The 19,674-nt window shown below is 38.1% G+C and overlaps 1 protein-coding gene across 4 annotated transcripts in view; it reads right to left on the bottom strand.

The window, feature by feature from the left end:
* Positions 1–15,434, bottom strand: part of PSPC1 (paraspeckle component 1) — a 57,867-nt gene extending 42,433 nt beyond the window's left edge. For all 4 annotated transcript variants that reach the window (XR_010356394.1, XR_010356395.1, XM_064409305.1 and 1 more), the window contains exons 1-6: positions 14,945–15,434; positions 12,999–13,300; positions 10,383–10,478; positions 9,179–9,375; positions 5,492–5,576; positions 4,501–4,609 (exon numbers count right to left, since the gene is read on the bottom strand). Coding sequence is in view for 2 of the 4 variants with exons in the window: in XM_064409305.1 (XP_064265375.1) it covers positions 4,501–4,609; positions 5,492–5,576; positions 9,179–9,375; positions 10,383–10,478; positions 12,999–13,300; positions 14,945–15,328 (1,173 nt within the window). In the remaining 2 variants the exon portion in view is untranslated. The remainder of the gene's footprint in view (positions 1–4,500; positions 4,610–5,491; positions 5,577–9,178; positions 9,376–10,382; positions 10,479–12,998; positions 13,301–14,944) is intronic.
* Between the last annotated feature and the right edge of the window lie 4,240 nt (positions 15,435–19,674).

Here is a 19,674-nt window from a genome sequence, read left to right as displayed (position 1 = left end):
AGATAGGATCAAAATACAGTTCTATTCACTTAAACAGGCATGAAGTGCAAAAATCTAGTCCTGAAACACTGAAGTTCAAGGAAATCTAACTGACTTAGATTTCCTAAGATGTGACTGTCTTAAGTCTTGTTTAAAACATGCCTAATGCTTAACTTGCAAGTAAACTTAGACGAGAGGGATAAGACATGCCTCCATACAGTAAGAAATGGAAAACTACATTTATAAACTGCTCTGAGGGACCAAACCCTTAGAACAAAAACTATGTTGCGATGGCATTCCTGAAGCTATGAATATCATTGCTGTTTTGCAATGTGCCTTTTTACTTTCTTGCTGTCATCTGTCTTACAGCTTTTGATCCAAGTCCACTACAATCCCTGTGGTTGAAGCATCTCCATTGCTTTAGGAGCTGATACTTCATGCTGATAATTACTCAACATTCTCGACAGCAGTGCTTCTGCAAGAAAACTAAAGGAAAGCAAAACAACATCTAGAAATAATTCCTGAAAATACTATGAGATACAAAAGGAAACTATTTATATATGAAGTCTTACATGAAAAAAACAGCGAGCATTCAGAAACTGAAACTGATGAATTCTCAGGAAACAGTCCCTTACACATTCCAAAGGGGTTTTCCTTGAAGGGAAGTGGGCAAGGATGTCCAAAAATCTCAATTCCCTCTTTAAACTACCAGTAAGAAGAGAGGTAAGTTTAAGGCTGGTATTGCAGTTATTGTTTCACTAAGTACAATACCCACCCAACACTAATTCACAGTGTTACTACAGAAGTAAATCTGTCCACATAAAACTAGGACTACAACTCCTACATATTTTTGGTCCCTGTTTTAGACACATAGAAACTATTTTAATACACTAAATCCAAACCACTAAGTTGGTGACACAAATAAAAGCAGGTCTTGGAACAGGAATTATTTTGCAGAACGCCTCTGATTGAGATTCAACAATGTAAACTGAAGCAAGCCATCCATAACTGGATAATAACCACTGCATGTTTGAGTAATTAATGTATTACTGGCACTCAGAAGTATTTTCTATTTAAAAAATATTTGTGCTGTTGCAAAATAAATCACCATCATCAAGTTCCTCTTTCAGCCAGAAGAATGTATGCAAAATAAAAATTAGCAGAATACTACTGGAAAATTAGTTTCCCAATTAAGCTACTGTGAAATCAGAATGTATATAAATTACTGAGCTATAACAACACATTTCAACTAACTGACTTTTAGAAAGGAAGGGAAAAACCATAACCAATATGAAAGTGTTTATTCATAATTTATCTAGTAGAGATCACACAACTAGATTAATAGATTGTCTAGGCATCATCAGGCTGCCCATTAGATTAACCATCAACGCAATCAAATTTCTAATGTTCATCATCACCAACAACAAGAATGCTTCAGGAAAAGAAATACTCTCACAGAAAATATTTTTATCATCTGTAACAAAATCAAGTAACTGCTAGCTGAATTAAACTTGATAACAAGATGTTTTTCAGAAGTAGTTCTATTTTTAAAAAATCCTAGTTTGATGAGTTGGAAAAGATACAGACAGAAACTTTCAACAGGAAAATCTAATACTGCAGCCTTTCATGAAAGGGTCCAGTTCTGATTGCCACTGCACTTACCGTTTATCTTCCTGTTTTAGACTGACCAGTAAAAAGTGATAGGATATAAGTCAAGGAAGCTTACTTTTCAAAGCTTTTAAGAAACAAAAACAATTATTAGAAACAATTATTATTGTTGTGCTAAATACCTTGTTGGCAGAAGACTTTATTATGTTGTAAGTATAATGCCAGAAGAGTTTATCAAGACTTGATATGGTAAAAAACTATCCAACAGAATCAAAAAATGCAATTCTCACCAAGAGTCAACTTTAACCTCTGAAAATAATAATAACTTTCTCAGTACACGTACAGTAGTAATCTGAGAGTAGAACTAAGTGCAAGATGGAATCTATTCACAGTAAACGAGTATTAGTAAGGACAAATAAAAACTAATTAGTTGTATAAGAAATTCTAAGCTGAAATCAGATTTCATGTGTCATTTTGCAATCCCCAGAAAAGGCTTACAGTTTTCCTCTGCTTGAAAATGCAAAGGCTTTTTCAATTCCCATTCACACTGTACAACTACAGTTATCTAAAACCATCTTAAAACAAGCATCTATAAAATGATAGGCATGCTTAGTCACACAGCTGCCCTGATTAGAAACTGTTGCTAAAGAAAGCAAACACATCACTTGCTATTTTGTTTCAATTTTTCCTCCTTTAACGTTTAAAGAGCATAAGAAGTAAGACCTAAGTCAAAACATAACCAGAATACTAAAGACTATTCTTGAGAATACATTTTTTCATGTATCATTGTACACCACTTAAATTTCATGTGAGTTATATATAAGTTAAAACGCTTTTGGTAGGGCTGTTACTGCAAAACTAAATGTATATATTCTTGCAGTGTATTAATTAGGACCAGATGAACAATTTCAGTAATGCATGAGAGTGGGAAAGCTAAGCTCTTCCAAAGCAGTCTTCCACCCTTCGCCTCCAAAAAATCTGATGTATAAAAGCCATAAAAATTATGCATAGTGATTGAAGTGGTTTCCATTTGAACCACTCTTCCTCCCTTTTTATCCTACATTTTTGCCAAGTCCAGCACAACAACTTTAACAGTTTCTATTCATATAGGGTTTGGAATTTAAAAATGTAGACAGGCAACAAGGATGGACAAACTGTGGTAAGCAATTTAAGCACAGAGACTAAATACTCTTATCTCAAGACAGATGTAAGAATAAACCAGTAAATGCTGTGGTGGCCAACATTATCTAGTTTTCCCCACTCCAAGCTGCAGAATACAGGCCACAACTTCCAAACAGCAATGGAATCTGAGGGAGCTACTGCCATCCCAGGGCTGTGGGTTGGCTCCCCAGCTTGCTGTCACTGCAGCTCTCTGCAGCAAGAAGCATGGGTCTCACAGAGGAGCCAGGAGGTTTTGACAAGTAGCTTACAGGTCAGAAAGTCAGGCAACCCCAAAAGATGCTACATTAGGATATGACAGTGATATGACATTTCACATTTGGCACTACAGAAGTCATCAGTAAGTGCTATTTCTAAATTACATGAGACGACTATTACATGCTATCTCCCCAATTATGTTTTATAATATTTGGAACACACTAAAGGACAGTATGAGTTATGAATCCTTGGTCTTCATTTCCCCGAAGAAAAGATGTACTGAAAGCAATTTTCTTTTACAGTGAGAACATATGGAAATAAATTACCATCTGCTTTTGGATACGAGTCCCTCAAAACACAGCGAGCAAAAACAAATTACACCGGTTAATAAAATCAAAGGAACTATTTTGCTTCCTCCCCATCTTTACTAAAAACACTAAGGTGCAGACAAGGGGAGAAACGTCCTGCTAAGAACAGGAAATAATTTATTTTCTAACATCTCTCATGATGTCTCAGAACATACATAATAAATTCTTTGCAACCCTACAGAAAATTTCATGGTATAGAATGTAAACCACGTTTTTCTTTCACAGAAAGTAGCTGAGAAACCAGCAGTTCATTTCTGATTGGTGTATGAAGTTGCACCTGGCAAGGGGAGCAAAATCCCCTTCTACAGACTACAGTTGTTTTAATAATGTAAAAGAGCAATTGTGTGAATTGCTTATTCATTATTTCCTCACTAGGAATAGCTGTAATAGTAAAACCAATTCAAGAGAAACTGAAGCATTTGCAACACAGTTTGCATTCACTGAACTGATCGGGTTGGTAGGAAAAAAGTCATACCCTTTGACCAAAAAAATTTAGAATCTGACTCCTCTGACAGCACCATTTTGTTAGTCCTGCAGGATGAGTCTTCAGAGGCAGAGCATACCTAAATTACTAATACAAATAATGTACAGATTATAGCAAGGACAAATGTTCCCTCACCTTTAAAATCTTTCAGTCTCCTTTAGTAATGATTTGGATGTTCTCATCTAGTTTTACAAAGGATTAATAGGGGGAGTGATTTTAAGCTCCATACGAAATTAATATTGCCCGTTTTGTTTCTGAAAACTTTCTCAGTAAGTTAAGCATAAAGCAAAACCAGTAACTCAAACAAGCTTAGCAGCATGAACTGGTTTAACATTTATACCTTCACACAGAGTAGGGCACATCAGGATGGGTGATTCCTGTCACCTCCCATTTAGAAAAACTATTTTACTGAAACATTTCAATTCCTAAGTAAAAAAAACCAGTATCTGAACACCTTCACTTGATGGAAGCGTTACATCACTAGCTTGTTGGAAAAATAAGAGTGATGTCATCATCCAAAAGAGTAACTACACTACCGAATATGTAGCAATTTGCTCAGGGGAACAGTGAAATACGGAAGCAAAAACGGCCAAAAAGAAGATGGCAATTCAATAACTAGTATAAAAATAATGTAATGAAAAAATTCTTTTGTGATTTGGACTTTCACCATAGAATTGTACTTACATTGTCCATGAAATTTGGCTTAAATCCTCCCTCCTGCTGTCGTCGTAATTCCTCCTGTTCCCTCTGGCGTAGCATCTCTTCCTCCCGACGTCTGTGCTCTTCTTCATGCCTAGGATATTTTCCAAAATTATGTCAGTGTAGTCTCTTGACCTGTTCAGGCTTGCACTGAGCCTCAGAGATCAAGCATATAAAGAAAACTGGCCATGATTTATTTTTTACACAGTGCAAGGCACTAATCTAGTCAACTTCACGAGTTTGAGAACTTTTGAAGTTTTGGCTGGGTTTTTTTTTGGATTTTTTTTTTTTTTTTGGAATACAAGTAATATCAATAGAAATACATTTTATACCTACTCTTCCAGCTATAGATCAGCAAACAGATTAAATATTCCAGTTTTTAAGAAGACACTATGGATTAAAACATTTCAACAGTGCCAAAAGACACAATTTTTAATTCTGAGATGTGTTTGTGCTGCTCTCTTTAGCTTATTGACATTTATTCTGATATTTAACAAAAAGTATCAATATGATGAGACCATGACTATTTTCTTAAGCTTTGGAAGAGGCATTAGAACAATTATTTGCATGAATCAAATCCTAAAAGAAAAATTGTTCTCAACATACTAGAATAAAGTGAGTCGGACAATAAGATTGCAATGCTATGATTCTACATGCAGATCACCTGCCCATAAAATTTAGAAGCGAGTTCCTATCTATTACAGCAATGCTTTGGTCATGTTAAAATAAATATGAAATAAAAAAATAGTCTAAGACATTTCTATACTAATTAGAAATCTCAGAAATTTACAACAAAATTATAATTTAAATAAGTGAAAAAAAAATCAAGCAACACTCAAAACCAATATTTTATATTGCATGATATCAGAAACATCACACATTATGCTTGTGAGAAGCAAGTTTAGCTAACATATCTAAATTCATGCAAGCCTACAAGGCTGCACACCACACCTCTGCACAGTAGAAGACAAAATACCTCAATTGTATCTGCTTGCGTTTTTGAAGTTCTTGGTTTCGAAGCTCTTCCAAGCGCCTCAACTCTTCCTGACGACGCATGAGATCTAACAGGATCAAAAGTGCATTTAAATATAAAAGCTGTCAATCAATCATGTGACAACATAAAAATTGTTATTACCATCAGTTTACAGTGCTAACATTCAAGTTTTTAAACCAAATTTTCAATGCATTTAACTCATCTCTTTCCATCAAGCTAAGTCTAGTACTTGAAAAAAACACTGGATCCGTGGCATACAGACATAGAAAGGTACAAAATGGGCAAAGCCCCCAGAGCAGGTTGTGGAAACAGAAGTTTTGAGTTCTCAAAGGAAAAAAAAAAACTCTCTCAATCCCTTAAATCACATCGTGGTTTTACATCTAGGACAGGGCATGAATTTTCTCACAAAGCTGTACACTGCTGAAGTCACACTACGAAGAAAACCACCACACAATTGATGGACTTTTATGCTCTCCACTACCTACTGCAGGGCACTACATGGCACACATCAGAACAAGAGAAGTCATAAGAACTTCGGGTGCATGAAGGAAGTCTGAACTTCCATGAAGATTGTCATGACTCTGCAACTTACAAATGACTAGTCTTTTAACCCCACAAAAAAGGCACAGCCACAGCCTCCTATGAAGCACTTAGAATGCCCTTAAGAAGTACAGCATAACTCACAGCAATTAATTTTGCTGACCAGTCACATTATTGATTTCTGTCTGGAAATCTATGCTGTCTTCAATGAATAATAATTTTACCATTTGTTAGAAAGCAGGATTTTATTTTTGACATAGGATATTGGCCACATGACACTATTTATGGAAAGCACAAGTTACATTTTCCCATCCTATCCATTACACGCCTTTCATGCTTTAGTTCAACTGTTCTGCACATTTTCTCTACACATTTCTTCACTATACTAATTAAAATATATTTTTAGTTATGCAGATCAGTTTCCTCAAACTTGTACACAACAATGTCCACTATGAGAAAACATGCTTCTTTTTCAGTTCTTTGGTCTTCCAAATTTATACAGCATTCCCTTTTTCTTGTGCCCACAGGACCAAGATTTCCTGCTTTCTCTCTACCACTATCATTTACTGTCCTTTCTTCTTAAGATGTAGCAGTCTACTCTTCTCATTCTTCTCCTAATTTTTCTCCATAGCATAGTTTATTGCCTTTCCTGAAACTGTTAGTATGTTAAAAGTTCAACATAGCAAATTATGATTCAGTATCATTTGACAACTGCTAAATTTTGGCAGAAAACCTTACTAAGCCAGATGAAAACACAGATATGAGGTTCAAACTCTGCACAAGAGCCATTCATATTAAAAGACCTGTAATGATGGTAATTTTTGATTGACAGGCCCATTTTCTGAGCAGAAAAAATCTGCACTAAAGCAGCTGTGGGAAAAAAAGAAAACAAACAGCATTATTATTAGCCTCTGCACTTTCCTGTGCTTATAAATGGGCAAGGGCTTCGTTTTACCTTCAACCTTCTAACATAGCAGACAGCAGAAGGTGAAGGTGTTCTCTCAACTCAGAAGTTAATCCTACCAGCTGGAATATCAACTCCACAAAGACTCTTAAAGCAATTTTAACTGCTGATTTTTCTAAAGATGGAAAATAAATGCCAAGCTTCCATATAATTGATTTAAAAATTAAGCTTCTGGTTAAATTCAGTCACGTTTTCCAGTATTTTCATAATCTATTTAACCATCATTATGAGAGAATATTTACAAATGTTTGATGCATACTACCAGTACATAGATCAGAAATACCATGCAATTTACTTACACATGGAAACACGTATTCTGCTTTACAAATTACTTCTGACTCAGTCTGTCAAAATATGACACTTCAAAGTGAAAAATTACACATATCAAAAGAATTAAATCTACCTTCAGAATTAATACCACACCACAAAAACGTGAGTACACAAACCAACATGTTCTAGGGTTCCAGTCCTGCTAGCTTTTGTGGAGCAGTTTCAACACAACCTTCACCTGCTGGAGTATATGGACCAGTAAGCTCATCCTTCCTGTCATCTTTTTAACTCCTACACAACTAAAACATGACATTTTCTATTTTATTTCATATTTCATAATGACTTCAATACATCTTTAAATTTGACTTCATGCACCAGGGATACAAAACTATTAATTCTAGGTTCTGGTGCTTAGAAACGTCATTGCATCTTTCTACACAATCCTGTGATGCAATTACAGGATTGCAATCCTGTGATGCAATTAATATAATCAATATTCTTGGCATGGCATGAACTTAGACCCACACTGTTCAGAGCAACAAGAAGATTATATCTTTGAAAATAAATAAAAGTGAAAAAAATCACCTTATTTTCACGCATACTGAAGCTGAAGAATCGAGAAGATTAAACAGAAAGAATACTTATCAATCTCTAGAGCTCTGAAAATTAAGTTTTGGCAGGTAACTAAGAAGAAACCTAACTATCTTAGCAAAATTCTGAGCTATCTGGTACCAAAGAGGTACTCTGCTAACCAAGCTGTGAGGGGAAAAAGCCCTCCTCCTACACTAACAGAAACATATTTTCTCACTGGAATAGTAGCACCGCATGCTTTCATGTTTTAGTGGCTCTCTAATGGAAGGAATAATTCTCTCTTTTTTTATATAAAACTGGCATTTAACAAATATTCAAAAAGCAGAATATCTTTTCCTTCATGTTGTCCTTAAAAGAAACCCTAATAGCCAAAAACACACCAAAGATGTTTTACCATGTTTTACCATTTTTTCTATCTTAAAGTAAGAGGCTACCGTAATCTTGTCTGAGTTTAACACATAATTAAGACGTGAATTTAAGACAAAGTAATCTCTAATCTTGCCCTCAAGTCCAGGCAACAGGTGAATAAATTCAAAGGAAATTAAAGAGCCTGAGTCCTGGAATTGGACTATTAGCACTGTTAAATATTAACAATTAGGTAAGTCAACAGGAGATTTATCCAACCTGTATCTTAAGCACTGAACCATCTTTACAAAGCTCAGCCACGCGTACACACAAAATTACAACGTGTGTCCAACTGCTGACGGAGGGCTGCACTGTGTATTGCCAGCAGCATTCTTGGATCACATTAACATGCACATTCCTCACCTCTAACATACACCTGTGCTTACCAGGAAACTTGCTTCGACAGTCTTTCTTGGAAAAGTAGCTAAGAAACTGTTGCCATTTCAGGTGCTGCAGCAACTATCTGGCATTTCAAAATATTTTCTACGTTATTACACTCTGTATAAGACCTTATATAAAAGGTCTTATATATAAGACCTTATGCTTTTATGTTATTATCTCCTGCATAAGACCTGCCCTGTACAAGACCTTATAAAAACAGCATGGCTCCACACTGGGAGCACATATGCCTATTCAGGAAAAACAGGCTAAGTAAACTTTTTTCTAAAGATAAATTTAGGAAGCAAAGAAAACAGATTTAGATAATCACCTCTTTATCTGATTATTAATTAATTTCTACAAATCATCAAGGAATATGAGAGAAGTATTCCTTCCTTTTTCTCAGTTAAACACATTTAATTAAATGGTGACCAGCAAAATGTCCAAGTATACAGCTCAATATGCTACACAAAAAATCTGTAACAAAACAAATTCAATATTGGTAGGTGATCTGGTTTTACCTTGCCTCATCAGCATTAGCTGATGCTCATGTCTAGCTGCTTCCATTTCTGCCTCAAGTTTCTCTTTGGCTTCTCTAATGTTCCTGTCAACCTGCTCACGCTGCTGCTTTTCCATCTCATCAAGAGCCTTCCACCGTGAAGCATATTCAAACTCAAATGTTCCAGGCTGAGCAAAGCGTGGAGGCTGTTCTCTTTCCCTAATAAAAATGTTGCAGTAAAAATGTACAGAAGGACACATTTAGATCAACAGCTGTAACAGCCACAGAACGTATACACAATTACTTCAAGTGTAGATCTCACTTTTTATCAACCTGTCAGATAGCTACATTCTAAACCAGGCAAAGCTTAAATCAGAAATTAAGATAAGTAAAAAGACAATTTTCCAAAAATTGCCCAAATAAAGATTCAATTTATTGAAGATAAAAATTTGTATTGACATCAATACAAAATACTAAGGTGCCACACTAGATTAACAGTATTCAGCCTTCTAAATCAAGCAGTCAATTCACTAAACCAGTTATTTAAATAAGTATCAATGCTTACTAGACAGCCCAGAATATTAGCCAGAATCTGTAACCACTAAAATGAGCCCACATTTCCCATTCTAATACTAATATTGTACCTAACAGTGACAAATTTTTAAGAAGTGGTATTTCACAGTCTTATAAAAATAAACATTTTCGATTCAAGCAACATGAATGGCAAATTACAACATTAAAAAGTAGTATTTTCAGATTAGGGGACTTTTATCTCATTATTCACTTTCTCATGTCATGCTCAAAGTTCTACCTCAACTGTGTAAACTGCACAGATTTACATGCCAGGGAGACTGCAAACAGTTAAGGAGCTATCAGAGAACATACAGATCTGTGGGTATTCAAAATCTCTATGGGTTCAGACCACACCCCTAATCCATAAAAGACTATAGTTTGCTGGCAACAAATTCCTACTGACTGCAGTGTAGGCCAAGAATCTCTAAATGCACACTAAATGCACAGAATGTTAAACTAACAAGCCAAGTCTCAATTTTACCATTATCAGAAAATTTAGGAAGGTCCTGTTTAATCCTTTGACACAAAACTGCACAACATACAAAAGCACTACTTCCTGCCACACAAACTCAAAAGTAAAAATCAGAGTATATTTACAAAGGTACCTAAGTGTGTAAATAATGTTTTATAAAGAAAGGCTAACCACAACTTACTTGTGGTACTGTTGTGTTTTTTGCATTAGCTTCTCAGGGAGTCCATCCTCATCATCAAATTGCTCCATTGGCTCTACAACAACAGGTCGAGGTGTTCTGGAAAGCATTTTCAATTTAATAAGTGAATCATTAAAGAAGCAGTTACAACTTATTTTAGCATTTTGAAGAAACACTCCAGAAAGCTAACATGTAATTCCTGTGTCTTGTCTTAAATCACAGAATTCCAATGAATCCCAAGCTTAAGAATCACCTTCGGAAAATAATTGGTTTTATGCCCAAATCCAGCTATTCTGCCTAGAAACAACTTACTTGGCACAGTTCTGTTTGCTTTTTTAAAATACCAAAGGCATTTACCACTAACTACAAAATATTTAGGAAGCAACTACCTTTCTGTTCTTATCAGTGAGGCACCACAGAGGCTGTGATGGTACTGGGAAAGCAACAAACCCAAAACAGAGCAGCACAACCTAAACATATTTCTACTGACATTTAAAACTTAGTTCTACAAGTTACTCTAGAACTGAAAACAGCCTGATAACTTGGTATTAATGTTACAGCAATAATTAGAAAAACATTTCTGTTTAAGTTATTTAAAATCCATTCTTTGAATAACTACACATTCACAAATTAGAATCCTAACTAAAAAGCTGAAAACAGCTTCATTGATATGTAGTAACCAGAGGCAAGCATGAGCCAAAGAGAGCAGTGTAAAAACTCTGAATTGTGTAAAAAGCTCTTTGCATCAGTGTTGGGAACAGAGCTTACAAAACACAGAGCACTAGAGACATGATTTTCAAAACAGCAGCATTCATTTATTGTATTCCATGCCTTTATTTCACTTTGAAGATCTTCCCCTACTGCCCCAGTCCTTCACCAGGAAAAAAAAAACAAAACACCAACCAAAACCAATGAACCCCAATATATTTTACTCTGTGCATCAAGTTCACATTAAAAAGATGAAGTCTGGACTCAAAGGCCACAACTCAGCACCTGTTTTTTCTGATGCCATCTGCATGGCAATTGCTGACAGTTCTGCTACACAAACTGTGGTGCTAACAAGTTATGATGTAAAACAACAATGTTAAAACACTAATGTTTAGGATGACTAGTTTTGATACATTTACACAGGAACTGAAACATGTTCTGATTAGGCAAAGAGTTTTCAGTTAGAAAAAGTAAAACTTTAGACTTTGAAGCAAAACATCAAAGTAGATGGCAGCAGATTCATGCTAATTGTCTTTGCAATTGTGCATAAGGGAACATGTCACTGAAACAAGAAAACGATCAAGTGCTTTTTATTCACTCAGGATATGGTTAGATGGTCATTTCAATTCAACTGATCTATCCAGCTGGCAAAACAAGAACACCCTCCCCTCATATCTCACCTTCTTTTTCCCTGCCACATCTCTCATGCCAAGAATAGCACTAATGTAACACTGAACTACATTACTTCCCTTGTTTGGCTCAGCACGCTTCCTTTCAGTTACTAATGCCAAGAAAACCAGGGAATAAGAACAAATTGCTGGCACCTCCCGCTAACAGTAAAGATGTATTCAGATTAAATTTACTATGTATCCACCAAATCAGTTCAGTAGCACATAAGATTTGGGAGTTGCAGACCCCTTACTCACCTGCCAACTCCTCCTGGCAACATTTTGTCCTGCCTTATTCTCTACTGGACGTGACATCAGCAAGCACCTTCCTGTGCTTGAACAGACTGCAATGGACCCCCATACAAATGAATGCTTTTCTGCTGTTTTAGCAAGCACAAGTGCCCTATGGAAGTGTCATGAAGTTCAAGAATAGCACAGCCAGGGCAGGAAAAGAACTCCAAGCCCAATTCAACGGCAGCAAGTTTTCATGCTGTGAAATCACAGCCTTATTTTCCCAATGAGAATCACAGAAATAAAAAGAAATCATAAATATGTATAATTTCACACCGTTTTTAAGAAAGCATTTAAAAATGTCACTTGTGACTGTGTAAAGTGCAGCAATTAACAACTCTCTTTGGCAAGTACAGAAATAGGAGATGCAAGAGAAGTGCTGCTATTTGCAAGCTTGCTTGTCCTTGAAGTAGATTGTTTTCCAAACATCACTAGTATAAATCTCTTCAGAATCTGTCTTCATTTTAAAACAGTGAGAAAATCCTGGCCTTATAAGCCACAGATAATTTTTGGGGTTTAAATACTTTCTTTAGTCTACAGAAATAGCAGCAATGTCGAGCACTGATTTGTTAAGAAACAAGGAATATTATTTTGTCACTTTGTTACTGGGATCAGGAAGAGTGCAACCAATGAAAAAAAAGTCTCAACAGAAAATGCCTTATTATATAGAGAAGGAAAACTAGTATTACATATGAACAAGGGAAAAATGAGAATTTTGCTCTTAGATTCTCATATGGTAATAAGAAGTCTTATAAACAGTAAGCACAGAAATATGGTTTTCTTTAAAAAAAAACCAAGAGTATTTGTGGTATTCATGCAAAATACTTAAATTTCTAACCTCGTGGCTTTCAGAATTTGAGACAAAATAAGAACTAGGCAATACCATGAATGCAATTTTTGCTCACATTAGGAAGATATACTCACAACTTCAAACAAAAACCTGTGAACTTACGTTGTAAGCAAGAATGCCCCATCATTGCATCTTTCCAGAGCTTTCCGTGCTGGAGGTTTTGCTGCAAACTCTACAAAACCTTTCCCTGTAGCCCTGCCGCGATCATCTACTACAACAACGGCTCTTTCCACTGGCCCGAACTGCGAGAATGCTTGTTCCAGCAGCTCATTGGAAACCACAGGCGACAGATTCTTCACAGTTAAGGCAGCTCCATGGGTAGCAAATCGAATTCGAAGTGGTCTGCTCTTCAAAATCGTACCATCAAGTTCTGCCTTTGCTATTTCAGCCAAGGTCCTAGATTCCTTTAGAAAGACATTAAATATTTTATAGCTTTTATTTTCAAAGACAGCAAGTATCATTTTGTGTGCCCCCCCCGAAAAGTAGCAAGAGCATATTGGCACCAGGATCACTCAACTTGTTTCTTCCAACCAAAAAACCAAACCAACAACAAAAAACCCAACAAACAAACCAACAAATTCTCTGTCCTCTGACTGAAAAAAAAGGTACTCATTACCCCTTATTGGTTATTCTAAAAACAACACAGACGCCAATTTTTTCTTGCACATTAGAGGATTTAACAGATTTGCTACTGCTCTATAAAGGTTTTGAGTAGAGTTGGAAAGTTGATACTTCTCAAGTTTACCTACTCAAATGTTTATATTCTCAAATGTTTACATTCTGCATCTCTGGCTCCCCGCAGCAGGAAACGGTGGATCTAAGGTATTTTGGGTTGGGTTTTTGTTTTGCTTTTAAATGAGTAAAAATATCACACTGCCCTCAATGGATGTCCAATTCAAATTTCATCAACAAATGGTGAAATTACCTTCTTTGCTCTTCTATTCATTCGTCTCACATTATTGGGCTTTCTGCACCCACATTCGTGAGAGAGTGTAAATCAACAACTACCTTTTTTCTCACTTCAAAAATCTTCACCAGGTTAGATACCTGCAATCCCTGACATTTAAAGAAATTCTTTATCTATTTCTTCACAGTTCAACTGGCTAGGCAAGCTGTTAAAATATATATATATATATAAATATATTCCCTAAACGTAACGGAAAAGGGAAATTCACATAAAAAGTTCTATCTAATTTCTATTACACACAAAAATGAGTAACGAGATGTAAGAATATCTCACTTCCTCCATAAAATTGCTATTTCAGGCCGGGGAATTCTCAGGGTAAAAGATGCATGGCAGAGTGCCACAAGTATTTTAAGATGACAACCAAAAATTCAAAAAAAAAAAAAAATTAAAGGAAAAAAAAAAAAAAAGAAAAACCAAAAGCCCTAAGCAGTAAAATATATGGAAAAAATATGACTAGACATCTAAAGCACTCTAAAGCTATTCCCAGAATGATAAAAATCTGTGCATTTTAAACAGAGCAATCGTGAAAACTAATCTCGCATACTAAATTACCATTTAAATACAGTATCATAAAGTTTTCGAATGATTCGGTTTTTTGCATGCTTAACTCGAGTATATTTAATCAAATACTGCATTACCCCTAGAAATCTAGCCTTATCTGGGCCCAAGTAATTTAAACAACCCGCGGTCCGCAACCTTTTCAATTCCGTGATTTTACGTTCCGTGCTCACGACGTGCGAGCACCTGTATTTCGAAACAACCCTGCCCATTCTTTAAAATTAAAATTAACCGTATTAAGTGCCACGGGGTGAGGCGGGGACCGAAACGCCAGGGGCTGCGAGGACTACTCTGAATGCAGGGGTCTGGCTTGGGTGTGTAGAGGCGAACGGGGAGGGGAGGGAAGGAAAAAGAGGCGGGGGGCCTGCGCTAGCAGCGAGGAGGAAGAGAGGCAGATGCTGCCTTTTTTTCACACCCGCCGAAATGGAGGGGAAGGGGGCGGGGGGCAAGGCACCGAAGCCTCTCTCTTTCAGAGACATGCCCGGGGTGACGGGGCAGCGCCAGGGCCCGCCCGGATCCTCACCAGGCGGATGAAGCCGAAGCCACGGTCCCGATTGATGAAGACCTCGCTGGGCTCCCCGTAGCGCTCGAAAAGGCGCTTGAAATCCTCCTCGGTGATATCAGTAGGCAGATTCCCCACGAACAGCCGGCAACGCTGCGTGTAGCTCTTCTCGCCTGGCTTGAGAAAGCTCTTGATGTCGATGGTGAACCCAACCTCCTGCTCCTCATCTCCGCCACCTTCTTTGCTCGGCACCAGAGCCATGGCCGCCGCCGCCGCCTCACTCTCCGCTTCTAGGCCGCGCAAACCTTTCAGGTTGCCGCCGCCGCCGCCCCCCACCATGCCCAGCGGCACCGCTGGGGAGCTGTTTTCGATCCGCACTTGCTTTAAGTTCCTATTCGCGGCCATATCCGCTCCTTCCTGGCGGGTTCTCCCTCGGGGGACGCGGAACCCTGCTCGGCAGCCGCCGCCTCCGACCCTCAGCCAATTCAAAATGGCGCCGCCGCCAACCCCGGCGAGCTGAGCCGGCCCCGCGGGAAGCCCCGCCCCGGCCCCGCTCCCCCTCACGGCCGCGCCGCCGCCGCCGCCGCTCCCCCTCAGCTCCGGGCACGGTGGCACCTGCCCCGGGCGCACGGAGAGCCGTCTTTCCCCCGCTAGAGACAGATGTGTGTTCGCGGCTGCCCTGTGTTGTGTTAAAGCAGTGATCTCCTCAGCCCGTCCCCAGGCAGAGGAGCCCCTCGCTGGGGTCTCTGCCGAGGGACAGGCGGCCGGGCGGGATGCCCTGGGGGTGTCTGCTCGCTGCGGGAGAGGGAGGGAGGGAGGCAGGAGTGACACACGAGACGCTGAGGCGGTGGCGGCGGGGACAGCCGAGGGAGCCACAGAACCACAGAATCAATCAGGTTGGAAAACATCTCTTGTGGTCATCGAATCCAGCCTGTGGCTGAACCAGACCACGGCACTGAGTGCCACGTCCAGTCTTTCCTCAAACACCTCCAGGGAAAGTAATTCCATCACCATGCTGGGCAGCCCATTCCAATGTCTAATTAGCCTTTCTGTGAAGAGATTTTTCCCGATGTCCAACCTAAACCTGCCCTGATGCAGCTCAAAGCCATGTCCTCTTGTCCTATGACCTGGGAGAAGAGGCCAACCCCAACCTGGCTGCACCCTCCTGCCAGGCAGTTGCCGAGAGTGATGAGGTTTCTCCCAAGATTCCTTTTCTCCAGGCTAAACAACCCCAGCTCCCTCAGCCACACCTCACAAGACTTGTTCTCCAGACCTTTCTCCAGTTCTGTTGCCCTTCTCTGGACTAGTTTCAGCTTCTCAGAGTAATTCCTGAACTGAGAGGCCCAAAACTTGACACAGCACTCGAGACGTGGCCTCAGCAGTGCTGAGTACGGGGGGACGGTCACTGCCCTGCTCCTGCTGCCACACCAGTGCTGACCCAGGCCAGGAAGGGCTGTCCGGACCTGCAGACAGACAGGGCACAAAAAGCACTCACTGAGACAGATGCGGGAGACAAATCTGAGTGAAGAGAGGCCTTGTTACATTCCTTCCAGGACTTCTTACAAAGCAACAGCTTCCATGATAAAGGGGGTGACTTTCTTCTGAGAGGTGTGAAGTCAAATGTTTCCTTCCTTGAGCATGCCTTCTTCTAGCACAGACTGTGGATGTCCCTCATCTGCAGCGCCAGACTGCGATTTATTCTCCTGCCAGATTTGTAGCTGGTTCGTGTGCTTTGACCAGTAGTACAACTAGTGCATGGTTTCTCAGAATTATTTGTTTCATTAATAGAACTCTAGCTCTGAAAAAGTCCAGACCATCTTATGAGGTCAGTAGTTACTCCAGCTAGTGTGTGGCATAACTGTTGTTTGGAAAAAGCAGTATCAAGCATGATATTCAAGAACAAAATAATTCTACAACAGTCATGAATGTGTTGCTTGGGGGTTACTTTGTCTATTGCAGAATATTTTAACTTACTCTGTCTTCTTGTACCACTTGAGGTACAACAAAGATCTGTCCCTTTCTTCCTATCTCTGAGCTTGTTCAGAGAAGACACAAGTTCCCAGCTTTATCAGTCCACCTCTTTCTCAAGCAGACTTATGAGTGTAGGGCGTCGAGCTTAATACAGATTTTAACCTCTGAAATTCAGAAAATACAGATGATAGGGGAAGGATATCTACTCCTGGAAAAGCAGGAAGTCAGGCAGTGTAGGAACATGATGAAGGCATCAGACTAGCAGTATGGAATCCCTAAAGCCTAATCATCTTAACTATCCAAAGAACAATTCTTTGAAGTATATTTAGGATTCAAGAGCAAGTATTAAGACACAAGTGTTTAAAAAAGGAACCAACTTACACCAAACCAATAATAAAGCATGAAAAGGGAGTGAAATATATGTTACAAATTATGTGACTATACACTGTAGATGTGTACTCATCAGTAGATGGAAAAAAGGAGATGCAAGGTAGTCTGGCTGTTTTTACCAATGTGGTATAATAAAATTGTCATGGTTTTCAAATGGAGATTTCCAAATCAGGTTAGTAGTAAAAGCTACAACCATTTAAATTGGAACCACAATTTCCTGTGTGTAGTTATGATATTTTCTGAAAAATCCTTTTGCCAGGATTTTTCTCCTGAGGAGGCTCAGGAAAGCAATGTAAACAATAACTGTCTGCTGCTGTGGAATGCAACAGGTACATCTTCCATTGGTCCATGTGGATTGTTTTCAATTGATGACCAATCACAGACACCGGTGTCGAGGCTGTGAGCAGTCACAGGATTTTGTTATGCATTCTATTCTTGTTCTTTCAAGCCTTCTGATGATCTTTTCTCTCTGTTCTTTTAGTATAGTTTTAATGTAGTATTTTAATATAATATATATCATAATATAATAAACCAGTCTTCTGAGAAACATGGAGTCAAGCCTCATGTCTTCACACATGGAGAGTTCCCAACACCTGTGTACTATAAAAATGTCAATAGGAAGAGAAAGGAGTGTTTACAAATTCCATACTATTCTTACTTTTCCTTAACTGTAGCAATACCTCAATAAAATAATATATAGTTCATTAAAATAGAGAAACAAAATTCCACCTTCCAGAAACAAGGAAATATATCTTAAAATATATATATACTTAATGTTCTCGTGAATCCATACATTATCTTAATTAGAAGAAATGTTCTTGTCCCAATGTTTTCATTTAGCTATAAACATCCATCTTTATGGCTTATTAAGTCAAATTCATATCATTGAAAGAGGTATCCTAGGCTGTTCCAGCCACTCTTCCTTAGTCTGGTATTGTTATATTTAATATTTTGAATGTAGTTGAACTACATGAAAGTGATTTCAGAAGAGTGGGGGAGAAACAGTTATAATCACATGGTAATTTACATTCATTCTGTCTTTGTTGAAAAAATGGGTTTTATGGAAGCCTGAATATATTCAACTTGGCATTCAAAAGGCCACAACAGACAGCCCTGATTTTGTCTAACAAAACTTATTTTGACTTGGAATTTATTTTAAGACCTTAAAACAGTCATGACTTCTTCATTTCATGAAAGGAAATGAAATCTCGAGATTTCAATGAAAATAATTTTGTCAAGTTTCAGCCTATTTCATTGCACTTCCTTTCTTTCCATTCCATTTAATTGTTTTCATGTAATTTCAGAATTTTTTTTTTCAATTCCATTTCATGTAATTAGATTTCCTTTCCTGTCTTCTCATTTCCCTTCATTCCTTGATTTCTCATTTAATTTCTTTTCATGAAATGAAAATCCTTCATTTCAAGAAAGGAAATGAAATCTCAAGATTCCAAGCAATACCATTTAATGATGTTCTGGCTCATTTGCACTTCATTTCATTGTATTCTGTTTACTCATTTTCACTTCATTTCAGAATTTTCTTTTTTCTTTTTCACACAAATCTTTTAACAAGCTTGGGGCTGCAGCTGAGGTGCCCATCCCCGTGCATGGCCCTAAGCTGAAAGGTGTTGAGGCAGAAATGTTGTGGCTCTGCCGTGATCCTCTTGGATAATGTGTTTTCCATCCCAGTGTTCCTGGAGCTGTAGGTTCTGCAGCTCTCTGAGCCCTAACCTGAGCCCAGCTTGTCGCTGCTGCTGAGATCCACAGACCATGGCTGGCCCGGATTCAAAAAGTGAGAAGTGAGCAATCTTGGTACCCTGACGTGATGAAAATCATTCATTTTATGAAAAGAAATGAAATCTCAATATTTCAGTGACAAATCTTTTTGTAAAATTTTGGTTCATTCCTGTAATTCCAATTCCATTTAATTATTTTCACTTCATTTAGGAATTTTGGGGTTTTGCAATTTCATTTAATGTCATTATATTTCCTTTCCTGTCTTTTAATTTAATTTTACTTAAATTCACATATATTTTTTCTTACTCATATATTGTTTTGGTCTATCATCTCACAGGTGGTTTTACATTTAAATTTACTAGCATATCTATGATATTCTACATATGCATGAGTATAGTACAATCACTATTGCCCTATTGAGAACATTTATTAGCCAAAACAAAAAAAAAAAAAAAAAAGGGGTGAAAATCAGCAGTATTTTTCATTTTGTCTACTACAGAGACAGGTTATTTCATATTAGACTGTCAGAAGGAACTGTCCTAGCCTTTAATTTTCTGTATCATAGCATTACTTTCCTACCAAATATCAGCATGCTGCTGAATACCCAGAATTCATCAGACCTCTAAAAGGAAGCCTTGAGACCTTTTTATGCTGCA

Source organism: Passer domesticus, chromosome 2 (assembly GCF_036417665.1).
Source record: "Passer domesticus isolate bPasDom1 chromosome 2, bPasDom1.hap1, whole genome shotgun sequence".
In the NCBI taxonomy this organism is placed as follows: Eukaryota; Metazoa; Chordata; class Aves; order Passeriformes; family Passeridae; genus Passer; species Passer domesticus.
This window is presented reverse-complemented; position numbering and strand designations above follow the sequence as displayed.